Below are 25063 nucleotides of genomic sequence, written 5' to 3' on the forward strand. Positions count from 1 at the left end.
TCAGATGGCACTCATAGGACTTCATGTTACACAATACATGTATGTTTTGCGCGATAAAGTTCATATTTATATCCAAAAATCCCATTTTACATTGGCGTGTAATGTTCAGAAATGTTTTGCCTCCCACAACTTGCGGTGAATGTGCACATCAATTTACAGAAATACTCATCATAAACGTTGATAAAATATTAAATTGTTATTCAAAGAATTATAGATACACTTCTCCTTCATGCAACCGCTGTGTCAGATTTCAAAACAGCTTTACAGCGAAAGCACACTGCAATAATCTGAGTACAGCATTCAGACACGAAACCAAACCCGCCATTTGGTGGAGTCAACAAAACTCAGAAATAACATTATAAATATTCACTTACCTTTGATGATCTTCATCAGAATGCACTCCCAGGAATCCCAGTTCAACAATAAATGTTTTTTTCGATAAAGTCCATCATTTATGTCCAAATACCTCCTTTTTGTTCGCGTTCAGTCCACTACTCCAAATGCAGGAAACGCGCGAAAATGTCACAACGTAAAGTCAAAAAAAGTTATATTTACGTTTCGTAGAAATATGTCAAACGATGTATAGCATCAATCTTTAAGATGTTTTTAACATAAATCTTCAGTAATATTCCAACCGGACAATTCCAATGTCTTCAGAAAAGAAAAGGAACACAGCTTACTCTCATGTGAGCGCGCGCCTCTGAGCTCATGTCATTTTCTCACTCATCTACTTCCAGGCCCTCTTGTTAGCTCCATATTCACAGTAGAAGCATGAAACAACGTTCTAAAGACTGTTGACAAGCTCCCTCACGACGCCAGGACAGCGGAGTCAATCACCACCTTCCGGAGACACCTGAAACCCCACCTCTTTAAGGAATACCTGGGATAGGATAAAGTAATCCTTCTAACCCCCCCCCTTAAAAGATTTAGATGCACTATTGTAAAGTGGTTGTTCCACTGGATATCACAAGGTGAATGCACCAATTTGTAAGTCGCTCTGGATAAGAGCGTCTGCTAAATGACTTAAATGTAAATGTTGACATCTAGTGGAAGCCTTAGGAAGTGCAAAATGAACCCTCAGTCACTGTATACTGGATAGGGAATCACTTGAAAAATGACAAACCTCACATTTCCACACCTCCTGGTTGGATTTTTCTCTGGTTTTTGCCTGCCATATGAGTTCTGTTATACTCACAGACATCATTCAAACAGTTTTAGAAACTTCAGTGTTGTCTATACAAATATACTAATAATATGCATATCCTACCTTCTGAGCCTGAGTAGCAGGCAGTTTAATTTGGGCACGCCTTTCAACCGAATGTCAAAATACTGCCCCCTACCCTAGAGAAGTTAACCTTCCTGATCAGAGGTCAACCTACAGACTTTATTCATAACCACTCCATCTGACCATGTCATCTCCCTCCTTAATACCCTGTAAAAGCTCCTCTACTCACCCCCATGTCATCTCCCTCCTTAATACCCTGTAATAAGCTCCTCCACTCACCCCCATGTCATCTCCCCCCTTAATACCCTGTAATAAGCTCCTCTACTCACCCCCATGTCATCTCCCCCTTAATACCCTGTAATAAGCTCCTCTACTCACCCCCATGTCATCTCCCTCCTTAATACCCTGTAATAAGCTCCTCTACTCACCCCCATGTCATCTCCCTCCTTAATACCCTGTAATAAGCTCCTCCACTCACCCCCATGTCATCTCCCCCCTTAATACCCTGTAATAAGCTCCTCTACTCACCCCCATGTCATCTCCCCCCTTAATACCCTGTAATAAGCTCCTCTACTCACCCCCATGTCATCTCCCTCCTTAATACCCTGTAATAAGCTCCTCTACTCACCCCCATGTCATCTCCCCCCTTAATACCCTGTAATAAGCTCCTCTACTCACCCCCATGTCATCTCCCTCCTTAATACCCTGTAATAAGCTCCTCTACTCACCCCCATGTCATCTCCCCCTTAATACCCTGTAATAAGCTCCTCTACTCACCCCCATGTCATCTCCCTCCTTAATACCCTGTAATAAGCTCCTCTACTCACCCCCATGTCATCTCCCCCCTTAATACCCTGTAATAAGCTCCTCTACTCACCCCCATGTCATCTCCCCCCTTAAAGGGCCAACCACACCAAGGACAATAACTAAATGATCCATAACTATATATGTTGGCGAGCCTCCACACCAGCAGCCCTTTATTGTTCTGCATGTTGAAGGGGATGTCGACTACCATTACAGGCAACATCCGCGCTGAGCTAAAGGCTAGAGCTGCCGCTTTCAAGGCGCGGGACACTAATCCGGGACGCTTATAATAAATCCCTCAGCAGGCCGCGACCGGGAGACCCATGGCGCGGCGTAATTGGCCCAGCGTCGTCTGGGTTAGGGGGGAGGGTTTGGCAGGCAGCGACGTCGTTGTCCCATCGCGCACTAGCGACTTCTGTTGCGGGCTGGGCGCATGCGCCCTGACACGGCCGCCATGTGTACGGCGTTTTCCCCCGACACACTGGTGCGGCCGGCTTCCGGGTTAAGCTGGCGTTGAGTCAAGAAGCAGTGCGGCTTGGTTGGGTCGTGTTTTGGAGGACGCACGGCTCTCGACCTTTGCCTCTCCCGAGTCTCATTGCTGCAACTCCCGTACGGACAATTGGATACCATGAAATTGTGGCGGAAAAAGGGGTCGAGGTTAAAAAACAAAAAAAACAATACAGGACTAAGATTGAATCGTACTATACCGGCTCTGATGCTCATCGGCTGTGGCAGGGCTTTTTTTGTGCTCGCTTCGTGGCAAGCAACACTGAAGCATGCATGAGTGCACCAGCTCTACCGGACGACTGTGTGATCACGCTCTCCGTAGCCGACGTGAGTAAGACCTTTAAACAGGTCAACATTCGCAAGGCCAGACGAATTACCAGGACGTGTACTCGGAGCATGCACTGACCAACTGGCAAGTGTCTTCACTGACATTTTCAACCTCTCCCTGACTGGGTCTGTAATACCGACATGTTTAAAGCAGACACCGTAGTCCCTGTTCCCAAGAAAGCGAAGGTAACCTGCCTAAATGATTACCGCCCCGTAGCACTCACGTCTGTAGCCATGAAGCGCTTTGAACGGCTGGTCATGGCTCACATCAACGGCATTATCCCGGAAACCATAGACCCACTCCAATTCGCACACCGCCCCAACAGTTGACACGATCGCACTCCACACAGCCCTTTTCCACCTGGACAAGAGGAACACCTACGTGAGAATGCTGTTCATTGACTACAGCTCAGCGTTCAACACCATAGTTCCCTCAAAGCTCATCACTAAACTAAGGACCCTGGGACTAAACACCTTCCTGTGCAGCTGGATCCTGGACTTCCCGAAATGATTTAATCCATTTTAGAACAAGGCTGTAACTCAACAAAATGTGGGGAAAAAGTCAAGGGGTCTGAGAACTTTACGGATGCAGTGTTCATACATAAGGTATGCTACAGTAGAAACGACCACATACAGATAATTAGCAGGCAGCGTGCCTTGGTTTGAGGGCAGGTTAACTGTCCTGTTGAGTAACAATCACATGTTGGAACAGTGAGTGCATTATGACATCACATGTTGTTGGAACTGTGAGTGCATTATGACATCACATGTTGTTGGAACTGTGAGTGCATTATGACATCACATGTTGTTGGAACTGTGAGTGCATTATGACATCACATGTTGTTGGAACTGTGAGTGCATTATGACATCACATGTTGTTGGAACTGTGAGTGCATTATGACATCACATGTTGTTGGAACTGTGAGTGCATTATGACATCACATGTTGTTGGAACTGTGAGTGCATTATGACATCACATGTTGTTGGAACTGTGAGTGCATTATGACATCACATGTTGTTGGAACTGTGAGTGCATTATGACATCACATGTTGTTGGAACTGTGAGTGCATTATGACATCACATGTTGTTGGAACTGTGAGTGCATTATGACATCACATGTTGTTGGAACTGTGAGTGCATTATGACATCACATGTTGTTGGAACTGTGAGTGCATTATGACATCACATGTTGTTGGAACAGTGAGTGCATTATGACATCACATGTTGTTGGAACAGTGAGTGCATTATGACCACTCCGGCTGGGGGGGGGGGGGTGACCAGCTGGATATTTGGAACTCACGCGTGAAAAGTTTATGTCCATAGACATCCTGTAAGTGTTCAATATCTAATTCTCAGGCCTGATTACCCTGTGTCCCCCCGCCCTTATCTTTTTTGCTCTTTAAAAAAAAAACATTTCTGTCTCTTTCCTGGTTAGGCAGAGTTGGGGTTCAACATGAGCATCCTGGACATTGGTGGTGGATTCTCTGGCTCAGAGTTTCAGCTCAAACAGGTACATGATGATACCTCGCATCACATGGCATTACTTACAACAACAAAAAAACGATGCAGATTGCATGTTATCCCAAATGGCCCCCTATTCCTAATGGGGCCTGGTAATACGTAGTGCACTATAGAGGGAATATAATGCTGTTTTGAACACAGACATTACTCAACTGACTTCTTCTCTCCAGGTTCATACCACCGTCAGACTGCTGCTGGATGCCTACTTCCCCACTCTGTCTGGAGTGCAAGTCATTGCTCAGCCTGGTAGCTACTACGTCTCCTCTGCCTTCACTCTGGCTGTCAATGTCATCGGCAAGAAGGTTGTGGCCCGGGACTGGAACGGCCTTGCTCAGGGTGAGCCTGCTGACTGAATACTGCCATCACTACTATTAATTGCTCCCGGGTTGCTGTTGATAATGACAGACCCTGGCCGTGACTCCACCCTCTAAGGGTGTCTCGGAAGTTAGGATGTGGTTAAAAAATAAAACATTTCTATTTAATTAATGGGATAGGATGGAGGCAGTATTTCTCTGTAGGATGAGAAAATATCTATAACAGAGCACACACACCGTGTAAGAGAATATCTATAACAGAGCACACACACCGTGTAAGAGAATATCTATAACAGAGCACACACCGTGTAAGAGAATATCTATAACAGAGCACACACACCGTGTAAGAGAATATCTATAACAGAGCACACACACCGTGTAAGAGAATATCTATAACAGAGCGCACACACCGTGTAAGAGAATATCTATAACAGAGCACACACACCGTGTAAGAGAATATCTATAACAGAGCACACACACCGTGTAAGAGAATATCTATAACAGAGCACACACACCGTGTAAGAGAATATCTATAACAGAGCACACACACCGTGTAAGAGAATATCTATAACAGAGCACACACACCGTGTAAGAGAATATCTATAACAGAGCACACACACCGTGTAAGAGAATATCTATAACAGAGCACACACACCGTGTAAGAGAATATCTATAACAGAGCACACACACCGTGTAAGAGAATATCTATAACAGAGCACACACACCGTGTAAGAGAATATCTATAACAGAGCACACACACCGTGTAAGAGAATATCTATAACAGAGCACACACACCGTGTAAGAGAATATCTATAACAGAGCACACACACCGTGTAAGAGAATATCTAAGAGCAGGTGCTGTAGAACATTACAATGAACCCACTAAGGGGCCTACGGTATATTGCAGTCTCTTTGTTGCTGTACTCCGTTTTGAAACATCCTGCCTGTCTCTTCATCCATCTTCAGATGAGCTGACACCAGATGACGAGCCAGAGTTCCTGTACTACCTGAACGATGGCGTCTACGGGTCTTTCTCCAGCAAGCTGCTAGGAAGCACCATCCCTGCCCCGGCTGTGCACAAGGTCAGTAGCAGCGGGCCGGGGTCCTCGTCAGAGGAGACGAGGTCAGTAGCGGCGGGCCGGGGTCCTCGTCAGAGGGGACGAGGTCAGTAGCGGCGGGCCGGGGTCCTCGTCAGAGGAGACGAGGTCAGTAGCGGCGGGCCGGGGTCCTCGTCAGAGGAGACGAGGTCAGTAGCGGCGGGCCGGGGTCCTCGTCAGAGGAGACGAGGTCAGTAGCGGCGGGCCGGGGTCCTCGTCAGAGGAGACGAGGTCAGTAGCGGCGGGCCGGGGTCCTCGTCAGAGGAGACGAGGTCAGTAGCGGCGGGCCGGGGTCCTCGTCAGAGGAGACGGGGTCAGTAGCGGCGGGCCGGGGTCCTCGTCAGAGGAGACGGGGTCAGTAGCGGCGGGCCGGGGTCCTCGTCAGAGGGGACGGGGTCAGTAGCGGCGGGCCGGGGTCCTCGTCAGAGGGGACGGGGTCAGTAGCGGCGGGCCGGGGTCCTCGTCAGAGGGGACGGGGTCAGTAGCGGCGGGCCGGGGTCCTCGTCAGAGGAGACGGGGTCAGTAGCGGCGGGCCGGGGTCCTCGTCAGAGGAGACGAGGTCAGTAGCGGCGGGCCGGGGTCCTCGTCAGAGGAGACGAGGTCAGTAGCTGCTTAGTAACTATTAAACCCACCAAAATCAAAGTTTAGTCATTTCTAACATGTACTGCCCTATTTTTTTGTATGAAAAGGGGATATAAAATGCAAGGTTAATGTCATGTGAAGTTTAATAACTTTAGTTTTTGATAAAATATGTGAAAAGTCCAGACAGGGCGTATTGGGTACTGTGTACCCATTAAGCCCATGGGTGTGCCAAATAAACCCACCTTCTTAAATAATCCATTTGAATTAATTTCCCTTACAAACTGGCATTTCTTTTGTAAAATGTCATTAGATATATCTCCCCTAAAGTTATTAAAATAAGCTGATTTATTACTATTCATCGCGAAAGTAGCACTCAAGTCTCCCCCTACTGTGTATTATAAAGGTACAGGTGGTGGGTAGGGCTGTGGCCCTCTCTCCAACCTTCCCTCCTGCAGTATGTATAGGTCTGTAGTAGGGCTGTGGCTGTCAACATAAATCCATGTAATATAGTCTACACCATCACAATAAATCCATGTAATATAGTCTACCTACACCATCACAATAAATCCATGTAATATAGTCTACCTACACCATCACAATAAATCCATGTAATATAGTCTACACACCATCACAATAAATCCATGTAATATAGTCTACCTACACCATCACAATAAATCCATGTAATATAGTCTACCACACCATCACAATAAATCCATGTAATATAGTCTACCTACACCATCACAATAAATCCATGTAATATAGTCTACCTACCATCACAATAAATCCATGTAATATAGTCTACCTACACCATCACAATAAATCCATGTAATATAGTCTACCTACACCATCACAATAAATCCATGTAATATAGTCTACACCATCACAATAAATCCATGTAATATAGTCTACACCATCACAATAAATCCATGTGATATTGTCTACACCATCACAATAAATCCATGTGATATAGTCTGTCTACACCATCACAATAAATCCATGTGATATAGTCTGTCTACACCATCACAATAAATCCATGTGATATAGTCTGTCTACACCATCACAATAAATCCATGTGATATAGTCTGCCTACACCATCACAATAAATCCATGTGATATAGTCTGCCTACACCATCACAATAAATCCATGTGATATAGTCTGCCTACACCATCACAATAAATCCATGTGATATAGTCTGCCTACACCATCACAATAAATCCATGTGATATAGTCTGTCTACACCATCACAATAAATCCATGTGATATAGTCTGTCTACACCATCACAATAAATCCATGTGATATAGTCTGTCTACACCATCACAATAAATCCATGTGATATAGTCTGTCTACACCATCACAATAAATCCATGTGATATAGTCTGTCTACACCATCACAATAAATCCATGTAATATAGTCTACCACCATCACAATAAATCCATGTGATATAGTCTGCCTACACCATCACAATAAATCCATGTACTATAGTCTGTCACACCATCACAATAAATCCATGTAATATAGTCTGCCTACACCATCACAATAAATCCATGTAATATAGCACCTACACCATCACAATAAATCCATGTAATATAGTCTACCTACACCATCACAATAAATCCATGTAATATAGTCTACCTACACCATCACAATAAATCCATGTAATATAGTCTACCTACACCATCACAATAAATCCATGTAATATAGCCTACACCTTCACAATAAATCCATGTAATATAGCCTACACCTTCACAATAAATCCCTGATTTATTTTAGACATGGATTACATGGATTTAAAGAAACATGATATGAGGAAAATGTAATCCATTTCAGAAGAACAGAAAGGTATAAATCAGAACTGTCCTTACGTTATTCCCTGATCTGGCTGTGGGCTAGACTCGTTCATTTAGCAGGTCCTGATCTGGCTGTGGACTAGACTCATTCATTTAGCGGGTCCTGATGTGGCTGTGGGCTAGACTCGTTCATTTAGCGGGTCCTGATCTGGCTGTGGGCTAGACTCGTTCATTTAGCGGGTCCTGATCTGGCTGTGGGCTAGACTCGTTCATTTAGCGGGTCCTGATCTGGCTGTGGGCTAGACTCGTTCATTTAGCGGGTCCTGATCTGGCTGTGGGCTAGACTCGTTCATTTAGCAGGTCCTGATCTGGCTGTGGGCTAGACTCGTTCATTTAGCAGGTCCTGTTCTGGCTGTGGGCTAGACTCGTTCATTTAGCGGGTCCTGATCTGGCTGTGGGCTAGACTCGTTCATTTAGCGGGTCCTGATGTGGCTGTGGGCTAGACTCGTTCATTTAGCGGGTCCTGATCTGGCTGTGGGCTAGACTCGTTCATTTAGCGGGTCCTGATCTGGCTGTGGGCTAGACTCGTTCATTTAGCGGGTCCTGATCTGGCTGTGGGCTAGACTCGTTCATTTAGCGGGTCCTGATGTGGCTGTGGGCTAGACTCGTTCATTTAGCGGGTCCTGATCTTATCATTTACACTACAGGTCAACAGTTTGGACCTATTCATTAAAGGGTCTTTATTTTTACCATTTGGTGACGCTGAAATAAATCTATATATATATATATATATATATATATAAATAGATAGATAGATAGATAGATAGATAGATAGATAGATAGATAGATAGATAGATAGATAGATAGATAGATAGATAGATAGATAGATAGATAGATAGATAGATAGATAGATAGATAGATAGATAGATAGATAGATAGATAGATAGATAGATAGATAGATAGATAGATAGATAGATAGATAGATAGATAGATAGATAGATAGATAGATAGATAGATAGATAGATAGATAGATAGATAGATAGATAGAATCATGTAGTAACCAAAAAAAAGTTATTTCAGTTTTGATATATTTATATATTTATATATCTATCTATCTATCTATCTTTGAGATTCTTCAAATTAGCCACCCTTTGCCTTGATGACAGCTTTGCACACTCTTGGCATTCTCTCAACCCGATTCACCCGGAATGCTTTTCAGGGAGCTGCCTAATGTATGCCAGTTAAGTTTTACAACCGGTGTAGAGCCTACAGGCCTATGGGCTAGGCTACATGAGGTGTGAGACTATGATTTGAAAAAGTCGCAAAGGAAAGGCTTGCGCTGTTTCTTGCCTTTACTGCACACAAGCTGAGCATCCTTCACAGAGCTTGAAAGGATCTGCAGAGAAGAATGGGAGAAACTCCCCAAATACAGGTGTGTCAAGCTTGTAGCGTCATACCCAAGAAGACTGAGGCTGTAATCACTGCCAAAGGTGCTTCAACAAAGTATTGAGTAAAGGGTCTGAATACCTATGTACAATGCACCCCTTCACTTTTCCCACGTTTTGTTACTTTACAGCCTTACTCTAAAATTGATTAAATTGTTTTTTTCCCATCAATCTACACATCATGACAAAACAAAAACATGTTTTTTTTGACATTTTTGCTAATTTATAACAAATTAAACTGAAATGCCACATTTACAATCAAGTTGTAGAAACATGCACCTGAGATCAGGATGCACCTGAGATCAATTTCGAGTCTCTTAGCAACGGGTCTGAATACTTATTTAAATAAGGTATTTCTGTTAATTAAGGGGTTTTGTGTTTAGATTGAGATTTTTTTTCAAATCAATTTTAGAATAATGCTGTAATGTAACAAACTAAATGTGGAAAAGGTGAAGGTTTTGAATACTTTCCGAGTGCGCTGTATATAATATGATTAACGCGTTTTTTAATCAACTTAAATCTGAACAAAAAAATATTCATACTCATTTTATTTTAATATTTGGAATGTCAACACACTATCCCGACTGTGTTGCACTGCAAACCGGGCTTAATAAACCACATAGGACCGTAAGCTGGCAGGGAGTTGAGAAGCCTCCGTCGGCGGGCAGGGAGTTGAGAAGCCTCCGTCGGCGGGCAGGGAGTTGAGAAGCCTCTATCATTTGCTGAACATATAGTTTGATATGCCTCACCTGCTCAAAGACAATGTGTGTGTAATCTTAACCTCTCCTTCCACAGAGAGGGTCTACGACGGAGGAGCCAGTGTTCTCCAGCAGCCTGTGGGGTCCATCATGTGACAGCCTAGACCAGCTGGTAGACCACTGCCTGCTGCCTGAGCTCAGCCCTGGAGACTGGCTGGTCTTTAACAACATGGGGGCTGCTGGCCTAGGGGACCTCTCCTCCTTCAGTGACCCCTCAACCATCAGACCACCAGTCTACTACACTGTCTCCACTTCTGACTGGTACGGCCAAGTTATAGTGCTACAGGGGGAGGTCTAATGTGTATTTCTCTCTAGTGTTGCTTCATGTGTTGGGTCTGTAGTCAGAGGGTTAGAACGTAGCTTTCTTACCAACTAATGGCCGTCTCTAGTCCAGATAGTTTCCATAAGAAATGTTCATCCTAATGGCTGAATGGAGTGGAGACTCGGACACACAGGGAGCGGTGTTGTAGAAAGGGGAGCAGCATGAAGCAGCTGACTACAGCTAAACTAGCAACATCAGTCACACAGCCTTTCTCTCCTGTTCTACTGGTTTTCATATCAACTTTCTTTATTTGTCCAGAAGCCAAAAGCACTATCATAATCATATTAACTTGGTTTAATACACATGGTGTAATCCTAACATACAGGAACTCAAATCCTTCTGCTCACCCGATCTAGAATTCCTTACAATCATTTTACCCACCAAGAGAATTCTCGTCCGTTATCGTCACAGCAGACACCAAGATGACCATCAAGAAACTTACATTTACATTTTACATTTTAGTCATTTAGCAGACGCTCTTATCCAGAGCGACTTACAGTAGTGAATGCATACATTTCATACAATTTCATACATTTTTTCCTGTGCTGGCCCCCCGTGGGAATCGAACCCACAACCCTGGTGTTGCAAACACCATGCTCTACCAACTGAGCTACTTCACTGGACTATATGCAAACTGGAAACCATATATCCTGAGGCTGCATTTATTGTAGCTGGGGATTTTAACAAAGCAAATTTGAGAACAAGGCTCCCTAAAATCCACCAGCATATTGACTGTAGTACGCGCATGGGCAAGACCCTAGACCACTGCTACTCTAATTTCTACGATGCATACAAAGCCCTCCCCTGCCCTCCCTTCGGCAAATCTGACCACGACGCCATCTTGCTCCTTCCGCCTTATAGGCAGAAACTCAAACAGGATGTACCAGTGATGAGAACCATTCAACGCTGATCCGACCAATTGGAAACCACGCTTCAAGATTGTTTTGATCACGCGGAAAATGGAAAATGTTTCCCGGTCAGCCTCAGAACAACATCGACCTATTATACGCTGAGTCTGTGAGCGAGTTTATAAGGAAGTGCGTTGGAGATGTTGTTCCCACTGTGACTATTAAAACCTACCCTACCCAGAAACCGTGGCTGGATGGCGGCATTCGCGCAAAACTGAAAGCGCAAACCACCGCATTTAACCATGGAAAGAGGTCTGGGAATTATGACTGAATATAAACAGTGTAGTTATTCCCTCCACAAGGCAATCAAACAAGTGAAATGCCAGTACAGGGACAAAGTGGAGTCGCAATTCAACGGCTCAGACACGAGACGTATGTGGCAGGGTCTACAGGAAATCACGGACTACAAAAATAAAACCAGCCACGTCACGGACACCGACGTCACGCTTCCAGACAAACTAAACACCTTCTTTGCCCGCTTTGAGGATAATACAGTGGCACCGTTGCGGCCCGCTAACAAGGACTGCAGGCCCTCCCTCTCCTTCTCCGTGGCCGACATGAGTAAAATATTTAAACATCTCCACTTCGCTGACCCTCAACACTGGGGGCCCCACAAGGGTGTGTGCTCAGCCCGCTCCTGTACTCCCTGTTCACCCATGACTGCGTGGCCATGCACGCCTCCAACTCAATCATCAAGTTTGCAGACGACACAACAGTGGTAGGATTGATTACCAACAACGACGAGACGGCCTACAGGGAGGAGGTGAGGGCCCTCGGAGTGTGGTGTCAGGAAAACAACCTCTCACTCAACATCAACAAAACAATGGAGAAGATCGTGGACTTCAGGAAACAGCAGAGGGAGCAGCCCCCTGTCCATATTGACGGGACAGCGGTGGAGAAGGTGGAAAGTTTTAAATCCCTGGGCGTACACATCAGACAAACTGAAACGGTCCACTCAAACAAACAATGCGGTGAAGGCGTAGCAGCGCCTCTTCAACCTCTGGAGTCTGAAGAAATTTGGCTTGTCACCCAAAACCCTGACAAAGTTTACAGATGCACAATCGAGAGCATCAGCCTCGTACGGCAACTGCACCGCCCTCAATCGCAAGGCTCTTCAGAGGGTGGCGCGGTCTGCACAACCCGTCACCAGAGGCAAACTACCTGCCCTCCTGGACACCTACACCACCCGATGTCACAGGAAGGCCAAAAAGATCATCAAGGACAACAACCACCCGAGCCACTGCCTGTTCACCCCGCTATCATCCAGAAGGCGAGGTCAGTACAGGTGCATCAAAGCTGGGACCGAGAGACTGAAAAACAGCTTCTATCTCAAGGCCATCAGACTGTTAAACAGCCATCACTAGCACAGAGAGGCTGCTGCCTACACTGAGACCCAATCACTGGACACTTTAATAAATGGATCACTAGTCACTTTAAACAATGGCACTAAATAATGTTTACAAATCTTACATTACTCATATCACGTGTATATACTGTATTTTATACCATCTATTGCACCTTGCCTATGCCGCTCGGTCATCGCTCATCCATATACATTCATGTACATACTTTAGATTTGTGTGTATGAGGTAGTTGTTGTGGAATTGTTAGATTACTTGTTAGATATTACTGCACTGTCAGAACTAGAAGCGCAAGCATTTCGCTACACTCGGATTAACACATGCTAACCATGTGTGTGACAAATAAAATTAGATTTGAAACCATCCTAGTTCTTGAATATTTACGTTTTCTCTCTTTCAAAGTTGCTAATGGTTAAGTTAATCTGTCTCGTGAAACAGCTTGCATCAGGTGTCTTTTTTTCCCCCTCAAATTGAACGGTAGTGTACCTTACCATCTCTACCTTCAGAACCAGCTACCTACCTACCTTACCATCTCTACCTTCAGAACCAGCTACCTACCTACCTTACCATCTCTACCTTCAGAACCAGCTACCTACCTACCTTACCATCTCTACCCCTTCAGAACCAGCTACCTACCTACCTTACCATCTCTACCCCTTCAGAACCAGCTACCTACCTACCTTACCGTCTCTACCCCTTCAGAACCAGCTACCTACCTACCTTACCGTCTCTACCCCTTCAGAACCAGCTACCTACCTACCTTACCATCTCTACCCCTTCAGAACCAGCTACCTACCTCTTACCATCTCTACCCCTTCAGAACCAGCTACCTACCTACCTTACCGTCTCTACCCCTTCAGAACCAGCTACCTACCTACCTTACCGTCTCTACCTTCAGAACCAGCTACCTACCTACCTTACCGCCTCTACCCCTTCAGAACCAGCTACCTACCTACCTTACCGTCTCTACCCCTTCAGAACCAGCTACCTACCTACCTTACCGTCTCTACCCCTTCAGAACCAACTACCTACCTACCTTACCGTCTCTACCCCTTCAGAACCAGCTACCTACCTACCTTACCGTCTCTACCCCTTCAGAACCAGCTACCTACCTACCTTACCGTCTCTACCCCTTCAGAACCAGCTACCTACCTACCTTACCGTCTCTACCCCTTCAGAACCAACTACCTACCTACCTTACCGTCTCTACCCCTTCAGAACCAGCTACCTACCTACCTTACCGTCTCTACCCCTTCAGAACCAGCTACCTACCTACCTTACCGTCTCTACCCCTTCAGAACCAGCTACCTACCTACCTTACCGTCTCTACCCCTTCAGAACCAGCTACCTACCTACCTTACCGTCTCTACCCCTTCAGAACCAGCTACCTACCTACCTTACCGTCTCTACCCCTTCAGAACCAGCTACCTACCTACCTTACCGTCTCTACCCCTTCAGAACCAGCTACCTACCTACCTTACCGTCTCTACCCCTTCAGAACCAGCTACCTACCTACCTTACCGTCTCTACCCCTTCAGAACCAGCTACCTACCTACCTTACCGTCTCTACCCCTTCAGAACCAGCTACCTACCTACCTTACCGTCTCTACCCCTTCAGAACCAGCTACCTACCTACCTTACCGTCTCTACCCCTTCAGAACCAGCTACCTACCTACCTTACCGTCTCTACCCCTTCAGAACCAGCTACCTACCTACCTTACCGTCTCTACCCCTTCAGAACCAGCTACCTACCTTACCGTCTCTACCCCTTCAGAACCAGCTACCTACCTACCTTACCGTCTCTACCCCTTCAGAACCAGCTACCTACCTACCTTACCGTCTCTACCCCTTCAGAACCAGCTACCTACCTACCTTACCGTCTCTACCCCTTCAGAACCAGCTACCTACCTACCTTACCGTCTCTACCCCTTCAGAACCAGCTACCTACCTACCTTACCGTCTCTACCCCTTCAGAACCAGCTACCTACCTACCTTACCGTCTCTACCCCTTCAGAACCAGCTACCTACCTACCTTACCGTCTCTACCCCTTCAGAACCAGCTACCTACCTACCTTACCGTCTCTACCCCTTCAGAACCAGCTACCTACCTACCTTACCGTCTCTACCCCTTCAGAACCAGCTACCTACCTACCTTACCGTCTCTACCCCTTCAGAACCAGCTACCTACCTACCTTACCGTCTCTACCCCTTCAGAACCAGCTACCTACCTACCTTACCGTCTCTACCCCTTCAGAACCAGCTACCTACCTACCTTACCGTCTCTACCCCTTCAGAACCAGCTACCTACCTACCTTACCGTCTCTACCCCTTCAGAACCAGCTACCTACCTACCTTACCGTCTCTACCCCTTCAGAACCAGCTACCTACCTACCTTACCGCCTCTACCCCTTCAGAACCAACTACCTACCTACCTTACCGTCTCTACCCCTTCAGAACCAGCTACCTACCTACCTTACCGTCTCTACCCCTTCAGAACCAGCTACCTACCTACCTTACCGTCTCTACCCCTTCAGAACCAGCTACCTACCTACCTTACCGTCTCTACCCCTTCAGAACCAGCTACCTACCTACCTTACCGTCTCTACCCCTTCAGAACCAGCTACCTACCTACCTTACCGTCTCTACCCCTTCAGAACCAGCTACCTACCTACCTTACCGTCTCTACCCCTTCAGAACCAGCTACCTACCTACCTTACCGTCTCTACCCCTTCAGAACCAGCTACCTACCTACCTTACCGTCTCTACCCCTTCAGAACCAGCTACCTACCTACCTTACCGTCTCTACCCCTTCAGAACCAGCTACCTACCTACCTTACCGTCTCTACCCCTTCAGAACCAGCTACCTACCTACCTTACCGTCTCTACCCCTTCAGAACCAGTGTAGCTGGATATATTTGGGGCTCCCGAGTGGCGTAGCGTTTTAAGGCACTGCTTCTCAGTGCTAGAGGCGTCACTACAGACCCTGGTTCGAATCCAGGCTGTATCACAACCGGCCGTGATTGGGAGTCTCGTAGGTCGGCGCACAATTGGCCCAGCGTCGTCTGGGTTTTGCCGGTGTATGCCGTCATTGTAAATAAGAATTTGTTCTTAACTCACTTGCCTAGTTAAATAAATAAAATAAAAAATTACATTTTGGCAAATTATGTATTCTATTCTCTGCCTCATTCCAGTAGCTGCATGTTCAATACTGTGAGATGTTTTTTTTAATCTCTTATTGAAAAAAAGTCTGTTCATAGTATTTCCTGTTTAACCGGTTAATGGGGGTTGGTAAGTTGGCAACAAAATTGACTGAAATTTGCATCCATTCTCATATTGGATATCAGTGTGATGTCCATCATGATCGGAGTTCAGATACTGAGGTCATGCTGTACAAGAAATATTGGTGCACCCATATCTTCCATCTTCACTGTTTGTGATAGATAACATATCAAAACATTGACAAGATTTATACTGAAAAATATGGTTGGAAGCTATGCCATCATTGTCCATTCCTGCTTTTATTGTATTCCACTGCACCTTTTTATTAGTCCAAACGATTTTCCTCTGTGTTCTCCAGGTACAACATACAGGAGGCTGGGATAGCTGTGGACGACATCATGAAGAACTTCTCCATGGTCCAGTACGGTGCATAGCTCAGCTCTGTCCCTCCGTCTCCGCTGTGACGTCTGAGATCTCCTTACCCTGGGCTTTTAGTGGTCAACATTCCCAACAGCCTTGGAAAATGCAGTGTTCAACTTTCCAGGAAGGTTGATATAGACTTGTGATTTCCTGGGAACAGAAAACGATTTATTGGTGACCCATACATCAATTCTCAATTTGTTTTTGGAAAAAAAGAAAAAGATCAACGATTTATCCTTCTTCCTCCTCTTCCTCAGCCAGCTAGAAAACACGTTTCTCCCTCTTCCTCCTCGTTCCTCCTCCTCAGCCAGCTAGAAAACACGTTTCTCCCTCTTCCTCCTCGTCCCTCCTCCTCCTCCTCAGCCAGCTAGAAAACACGTTTCTCCCTCTTCCTCCTCGTCCCTCTTCCTCAGTCAGATAGAAAACACATTTCTCCCTCTTCATACTCGCCCTTCCTCCTCCTCAGTCAGACAGAAAACAACACGTTTATCCCTCTTCCTCCTCACCCCTCTTCCTCAGCCAGCTATAAAACACGTTTCTCCCTCTTCCTGCTCCTCCTCCTCAGTCAGATAGAAAACACATTTCTCCCTCTTCCTCTTCGTCCCTCCTCCTCAGTCAGACAGAAAACACGTTTCTCCCTCTTCCTCCTCGTCCCTCCTCCTCTTCCTCAGTCAGATAGAAAACAACACATCTCTTCCTCCTCGCCCCTCTTCCTCAGTCAGATAGTAAACAACACAATTCTCGCCCTTCCTCCTCCTCAGTCAGACAGAAAACAACACGTTTAACAGTAACATATGCAACAAAATGGATGACTGTAGATGGAGCCCCGCTTCCTAACCAGCTTTATTCATTATATAGTTTACATAAATGTGTAATTGGTTCATTTCTATTATATATTGATTACCTGTTGACAGTCTTGTAAAAAATCACTTGTCTGTTCAACATGATGATGCATTTTGTCTATAGAAGAGGATTTGCCAGGTTTAATATTTAAAATCAGTACTACATTTTTTTTGCTTTTGACCCCATAGTCTAGTGAAAGTGAGATGTTAACCTTAACCCATTTTTTGATTAAGTTTCATATTTTATTTGGGTTTATTAATTGCATTTTTTGTAAAACAATATGGAGCACGTTTGCGCTCCAGCCAACATTTCCCCAAGTACATGCGGTTTAACAAAGCTGAATCTTCCCGTGGGAATACTGTTGTCTGTTTGAACCCTCTACATGGTTAACTGTGATTCCATTGTGACGTCTTAACGTTGTTAGTTGGTGAGAGGGGCATTTGAAGGATTTGTTGAAGTGATTTTCTTCTCAGAGGAGTTCTGAACAGAACTAGCTATGTTCTGTTTGCTAATGTACAGACAGAACTTTACCGGGCTAGCTAGAAATCCTTTTCGAGGAAGTGTTCTGGACAGCAAAGCCGACTACAGCATTACAGCCCATGGCTTTCACTCTCGTATATGCTGTATAGCTTCTCTGCTGGGTTAGAGATACAACAAACATCAGCCTTTAGGCTTGGACACACTTGGAACATTTTGGTATTTTTTTTGAATTTTTTTATAAACATTTCAACCACAAGTGTGTTTACAAGGCCTTGCTCTGTCGCCACAGCACATAGCAGTCCACCAATAGACTTGTCTTCGTATTTATGTGGATCTAGCTTCTCATGCCTCTCTTACTGTATGGTGATCTAACATGGAGTCTTGTACAGTTTTTAATGTCTAAATAAGGTGACCACAGCTGGACCCATATCTGATTTGTGTTCTTTCCATCTCCGTTGCTCATTGTCAATCCCAAGCTGTTTGCCATGACAATGAGTGACAAGGAAGTGGGCATGATAGCGCAAACAGACTGGCACTCGAGCTAGACCAGACCTGACTGAACTCTTAACTGTCGCCCTTTGTTGGAAAAGTAAAGTACTGGAAATTACTTTTTAAGGCACTAATGGACCATATCCTATTTTTGACTGTAAATTGTGCTTGTTAAAGTAATGCAAGTGATTAATTTAATACATCTTTTGGACTGAAACCCTGTCTTTGGAGTTTTGTTTTTTTGCATCTCTGGATATAGATAGATATATATATATATATATATGTATATATGTATATGCAACAATTTGAATGATTTTACTGAGTAAATATAAGGAAATCAGTCAATTGATATAAATTTGTTAGGTCCGAATCTATGGATTTCACATTACTGGGCAGGGGCGCAGCCATGGGTGGGCATAGGCCCACCCACTGGGGAGCCAGGCCCAGCTCATCGGAATGAGTTTTTTTTCCCCACAAGGGCTATATTACAGACAAATACTCCTCAGTTTCATCAGCTGTCTGGGTGGCTGGTCTCAGACGATCCCGCAGGTGACGATGCCGGATGTGGAGGTCCTGGGCTGGTTGTGGTTACACGTGGTCTGCGGTTGTGAGGCCGGTTGGACGTACTGCCAAATTCTCTAAAATTACGGAGGCGGCTTACGGTAGAGAAATTAACATGCAAAATCTCTGGTGGACATTCCTGCAGTCAGCATTCCAATTGCACACTCCCTCAACTTGAGACATCTGTGGCATTGTGTTGTGTGACAAAACTGCACATTTTAGTGGCCTTTTATTGTCCCCAGCACAAGGTGCACCTGTGTAATGATCATGCTGTTTAATCAGCTTATTGATATGCCACACCTGTCAGATTGATGGATTATCTTGGCAAGGAGAAACGCTCACTAACAGGGATGTAAACTAATTTGTGCACAACGTTTGAGCGAAATAAGCATTCTTTTATTTCAGTGTTTGATATTTGATATACAGTACCAGCAAAGTTCTAAACACCTTCTCATTCAAGGGTTTTTCTTCATTTTTACTATTTTCTACATTGTAGAATAATAATGAAGACATCAAAACTATGAAATAACACACATGGAGTCATGTAGTAACCAAAAAAAAGTGTTAAGCAAATCAAAATATATATTTTTGATACTTCACAGTAGCCACCTTTTGCCTTGATGACAGCTTTGCACACACTTGGCATTCTCTCAACCAGCTTCACCTGGAATGCTTTTCCAACAGTCTTGAAGGAGTTCCCACATATGCTGAGCACTTGTTGGCTGCTTTTCCTTCACTCTGCGTTCCAACTCATCCCAAACCATCTCAATTGGGGTGAGGTCATCTGATGCAGCACTCCATCACTCTCCTTGGTCAAATAGTCCATACACAGCCTGTCGTGTTGAAAAACAAATTATAGTCCCACCTAGCGCAAACCAGATGGGATGGCGTATCGCTGCAGAATGCTGTGGTAGCCATGCTGTTTAAGTGTGCCTTGAATTGTAAATAAATCACAGACAGTGTCACCAGCAAAGAACCCCTACACCATAACACCTCCTCCTCCATGCTTCACGGTGAGAACCACACATGCAGAGATAATCCGTTCACCTACTCTGCGTCTCACAAAGACACGGCGGTTGGAACCAAAAATCTCACATTTGGACTCATCAGACCAGAGGACAGATTTCCACCGGTCTAATGTCCATTGCTCGTGTTTCTTGGCCCAAGCAAGTCTCTTCTTCTTATTGGTGTCCTTTAGTAGTGGTTTCTTTGCAGCAATTCGACCATGAAGGCCTGATTCACACAGTCTCCTCTGAACAGTTGATGTTGAGATGTGTCTGTTACTTGAACTCTGTGAAGCATTTATTTGGGCTGCAATTTCTGAGGCTGGTAACTGTAATGAACTGATCCTCTGCAGCAGAGGTAACTCTGGGTCTTCCTTTCCTGTGGCGGTCCTCACGAGAGCCAGTTTCATCACAGCGCTTGATGGTTTTTGTGACTGCACTTGAAGAAACTTTAAAAGTTCTTGAAATTTTCCACATTGACTGACCTTCATGTCTTAAAGTAATGATGGACTGTCATTTTCTCTTTGCATATTTGACATGTTCTTGCCATAATATGGACTTGGTCTTTTACCAAATAGGGCTATCTTCTGTATACCCCCCTACCTTGTCACAACACAACTGATTGGCTCAAACGCACTAAGGAAACAAGTTCCACAAATGTACTTTTAACAAGGCACACCTGTTAATTGAAATGCATTCCAGGTGACTACCTCATGAAGCTGGTTGAGAGAATGCCAAGAGTGTGCAAAGCTGTCATCAAGGCAAAGGGTGGCTACTTTGAAGAATCTCATATAATATATTTTGATTTGTTAAACACTTTTTTTGGTTACTACATAATTCCATATATGTGTTATTTCATAGTTTTGATGTCTTCACTATTATTCTACAATGTAGAAATTGGTAAAAATAAAGAAAAACCCTTGAATGAGTAGGTGTGTCCAAACTGTTGACTGGTACTGTATTTATTTGGTACCATTTTGAATCTGGCCTTTACTACTATAGCACATAGAGACACATTAACTAACACATTCATACATGGAAAAACAGACAGTAAATATATAATAAGATTTGTGTCTGTCCTATATCTAGGATATAAGAAAGCTCTGGAAATATATTTTTTTTTTACACATTTAACCCACTTTTTTTTTTGGGGGAGCACAAAACTACCTCTGTACTTCGATTATTATTTTTTGAACCAGTCCCAGGTTACCTTCAGATGAGTCCTGTAACAGTTGTGTTTTTACTAACCAAATATGTTCTGATTTTCAGGGGGACTGTTGATTATTACTGCTGGTAAAACTTAGTTGTTCTTGTAATGCCTCCATTTAATCCTGTTTTTTTAAATGAATTCCAACACAATATATTCATTCACTGTTTTTTTAATACACCTTAAAAATGTTTTTTTTTTGCATACCCTGGTGTGAAATACAACTTCATTCCATACATGACTTTCATGCACTCTGGCCTTGCGCTAATGGAGGTGCCAAATACAGATTATTAACAGGTGTTTAGTTAAAAAGCCAACTACTTCAGAGACTGCAACAATGCTGGACTATCATACCTGTATGACTGTGACACATTTATTCATTCTATTGCTAGTGACAAACAAGTTGAAATTAAACAAAATTGTACAAACAGAGAATGTGAATCAGGCTCAGGTTCAAAACCTACTACCCGTGGAGATTTTCAATCATCTGCTCAGAAAAGACGCTCGGACTGCTAACTTATAATATGCAAAATGTACACTCTCTTTTGAGGATAAAGAACCTGCTTTTGATTTTCATCTTGACGTAGCCAAGAGTTCATATGAGGAAGTGTCAGTGGTACAGCTCAGTCAAATCTCAGACTCACAAGATATTAGGAATAAATACTACCATTTAGAGACAGGAAGTTGTAGATGTTTATCAGATGAGGAAATCGTAAGCTCTATGAAAACTGAATCAGATGAGCAACATGTAACTGAAGAGGTTGACATCTCAATGAGTAAGGATACACTGAAATGTGTTTTGTCGGATCAGGCAAATCTTTTGGAGGGTTCAGGCATAGCACTCCAAACAATGTATTTTACATCGATTCGTGATAAATGGGAGAGAAATGGTAGCTATTTCAAAAAGTTCACATGGGTAGACCTATAGTTATCATGGGTAGACCTATAGTTATCATGGGTAGTTATCATGGGTAGGTTTATAGTTATCATGGGTAGGTTTATAGTTATCATGGGTAGGCCTATAGTTATCATGGGTAGTTATCATGGGTAGGTTTATGGTTATCATGGGTAGGCCTATAGTTATCATGGGTAGTTATCATGGGTAGGTCTATAGTTATCATGGGTAGGTTTATGGTTATCATGGGTAGACCTATAGTTATCATGGGTAGACCTATAGCTATCATGGGTAGGTTTATAGTTATCATGGGTAGTTTATGGTTATCATGGGTAGGTCTATAGTTATCATGGGTAGGTCTATAGTTATCATGGGTAGTTATCATGGGTAGGTTTATAGTTATCATGGGTAGGTCTATAGTTATCATGGGTAGGCCTATAGTTATCATGGGTAGACCTATAGTTATCATGGGTAGGTTTATAGTTATCATGGGTAGGCCTATAGTTATCATGGGTAGGTTTATAGTTATCATGGGTAGGTCTATAGTTATCATGGGTAGGTCTATAGTTATCATGGGTAGACCTATAGTTACCATGGGTAGACCTATAGCTATCATGGGTAGGTTTATAGTTATGGGTAGGTTTATAGTTATCATGGGTAGGATTATGGTTATCATGGGTAGGTCTATAGTTATCATGGGTAGGTCTATAGGTATCATGGGTAGTTATCATGGGTAGGTTTATAGTTATCATGGGTAGGTCTATAGGTATCATGGGTAGACCTATAGTTATCATGGGTATACCTATAGTTATCATGGGTAGGTCTATAGTTATCATGGGTAGGCCTATAGTTATCATGGGTAGGTTTATAGTTATCATGGGTAGGTCTATAGTTATCATGGGTAGACCTATAGTTATCATGGGTAGGTCTATAGTTATCATGGGTAGGCCTATAGTTATCATGGGTAGGCCTATAGTTATCATGGGTAGGCCTATAGTTATCATGGGTAGGCCTATAGTTATCATGGGTAGACCTATAGTTATCATGGGTAGACCTATAGTTATCATGGGTAGACCTATAGTTATCATGGGTAGGTTTATAGTTATCATGGGTAGGTTTATAGTTATCATGGGTAGGTTTATAGTTATCATGGGTAGGCCTATAGTTATCATGGGTAGGCCTATAGTTATCATGGGTAGACCTATAGTTATCATGGGTAGACCTATAGTTATCATGGGTAGGTTTATAGTTATCATGGGTAGGTTTATAGTTATCATGGGTAGGTCTATAGTTATCATGGGTAGGTCTATAGTTATCATGGGTAGGTCTATAGTTATCAGGCGTAGGCCTATAGTTATCAGGCGTAGGCCTATAGTTATCATGGGTAGACCTATAGTTATCATGGGTAGACCTATAGTTATCATGGGTAGACCTATAGTTATCATGGGTAGGTCTATAGTTATCATGGGTAGGCCTATAGTTATCAGGCGTAGGCCTATAGTTATCAGGCGTAGGCCTATAGTTATCATGGGTAGGCCTATAGTTATCATCGGTAGGCCTATAGTTATCATGGGTAGGCCTATAGTTATCATGGGTAGACCTATAGTTATCATGGGTAGGTTTATAGTTATCATGGGTAGGTATATAGTTATCATGGGTAGGTATATAGTTATCATGGGTAGACCTATAGTTATCATGGGTAGGTCTATAGTTATCATGGGTAGGTTTATAGTTAACATGGGTAGGTTTATAGTTATCATGGGTAGACCTAAAGTTATCATGGGTAGACCTATAGCTATCATGGGTAGGTCTATAGTTACCATGGGTAGGTTTATAGTTATCATGGGTAGACCTATAGTTATCATGGGTAGACCTATAGTTATCATGGGTAGACCTATAGTTATCATGGGTAGACCTATAGTTATCATGGGTAGACCTATAGTTATCATGGGTAGGTCTATAGTTATCATGGGTAGGTCTATAGTTATCATGGGTAGGTTTATAGTTACCATGGGTAGGTTTATAGTTACCATGGGTAGGTTTATAGTTATCATGGGTAGGCCTATAGTTATCATGGGTAGGTCTATAGTTATCATGGGTAGGTCTATAGTTATCATGGGTAGGTCTATAGTTATCATGGGTAGACCTATAGTTATCATGGGTAGGCCTATAGTTATCATGGGTAGGTCTATAGTTATCATGGGTAGGTTTATAGTTACCATGGGTAGGTTTATAGTTACCATGGGTAGGTTTATAGTTATCATGGGTAGACCTATAGTTATCATGGGTAGGTCTATAGTTATCATGGGTAGGTTTATAGTTATCATGGGTAGGTTTATAGTTATCATGGGTAGGTCTATAGTTATCATGGGTAGGCCTATAGTTATCATGGTTAGGTCTATAGTTATGGGTAGGTTTATAGTTATCATGGGTAGGTCTATAGTTATGGGTAGGTTTATAGTTATCATGGGTAGGTCTATAGTTATGGGTAGGTCTATAGTTATGGGTAGGTCTATAGTTATCATGGGTAGGTTTATAGTTATCATGGGTAGGTTTATAGTCATGGGTAGGTCTATAGTTATCATGGGTAGGTCTATAGTTATCATGGATAGGTTTATAGTTATCATGGGAAGAATTTATAGTTATCATGGGTAGGTCTATAGTCATGGATAGGTTTATAGTTATCATGGGTAGGTCTATAGTTATCATGGGTAGGTCTATAGTTATCATGGGTAGACCTATAGTTATCATGGGTAGGTTTATAGTTATCATGGGTAGGTCTATAGTTATCATGGGTAGGTTTATAGTTATCATGGGTAGGTTTATAGTTATCATGGGTAGGTTTATAGTTATCATGGGTAGGCCTATAGTTATCATGGGTAGGTCTATAGTTATCATGGGTAGGTTTATAGTTATCATGGGTAGGTCTATAGTTATCATGGGTATGCATATAGTTATCATGGTTAGACCTATAGTTATTGGG

At 43.6% G+C, this 25063-nt stretch overlaps 1 protein-coding gene and 1 long non-coding RNA gene across 2 annotated transcripts in view; both read left to right on the forward strand.

The window, feature by feature from the left end:
- The window catches only part of azin1b (antizyme inhibitor 1b), a 28077-nt gene extending 9447 nt beyond the window's left edge, over nt 1-18630 (forward strand). The window contains exons 8-12 of the mRNA XM_014143324.2: nt 4300-4374; nt 4556-4721; nt 5666-5781; nt 10409-10632; nt 16540-18630. Coding sequence (XP_013998799.1) covers nt 4300-4374; nt 4556-4721; nt 5666-5781; nt 10409-10632; nt 16540-16615 — 657 coding nt within the window. The 3' untranslated portion in view covers nt 16616-18630. The remainder of the gene's footprint in view (nt 1-4299; nt 4375-4555; nt 4722-5665; nt 5782-10408; nt 10633-16539) is intronic.
- Nucleotides 5788-6665, forward strand: LOC123726903 (uncharacterized). Its single transcript, XR_006759032.1, has 2 exons — nt 5788-6355; nt 6397-6665. It is a non-coding gene; the product is annotated as an uncharacterized lncRNA (long non-coding RNA).
- Nucleotides 18631-25063: the final 6433 nt, after the last annotated feature.

This window comes from Salmo salar, chromosome ssa14 (genome assembly GCF_905237065.1).
Source record: "Salmo salar chromosome ssa14, Ssal_v3.1, whole genome shotgun sequence".
NCBI lineage: Eukaryota > Metazoa > Chordata > Actinopteri > Salmoniformes > Salmonidae > Salmo > Salmo salar.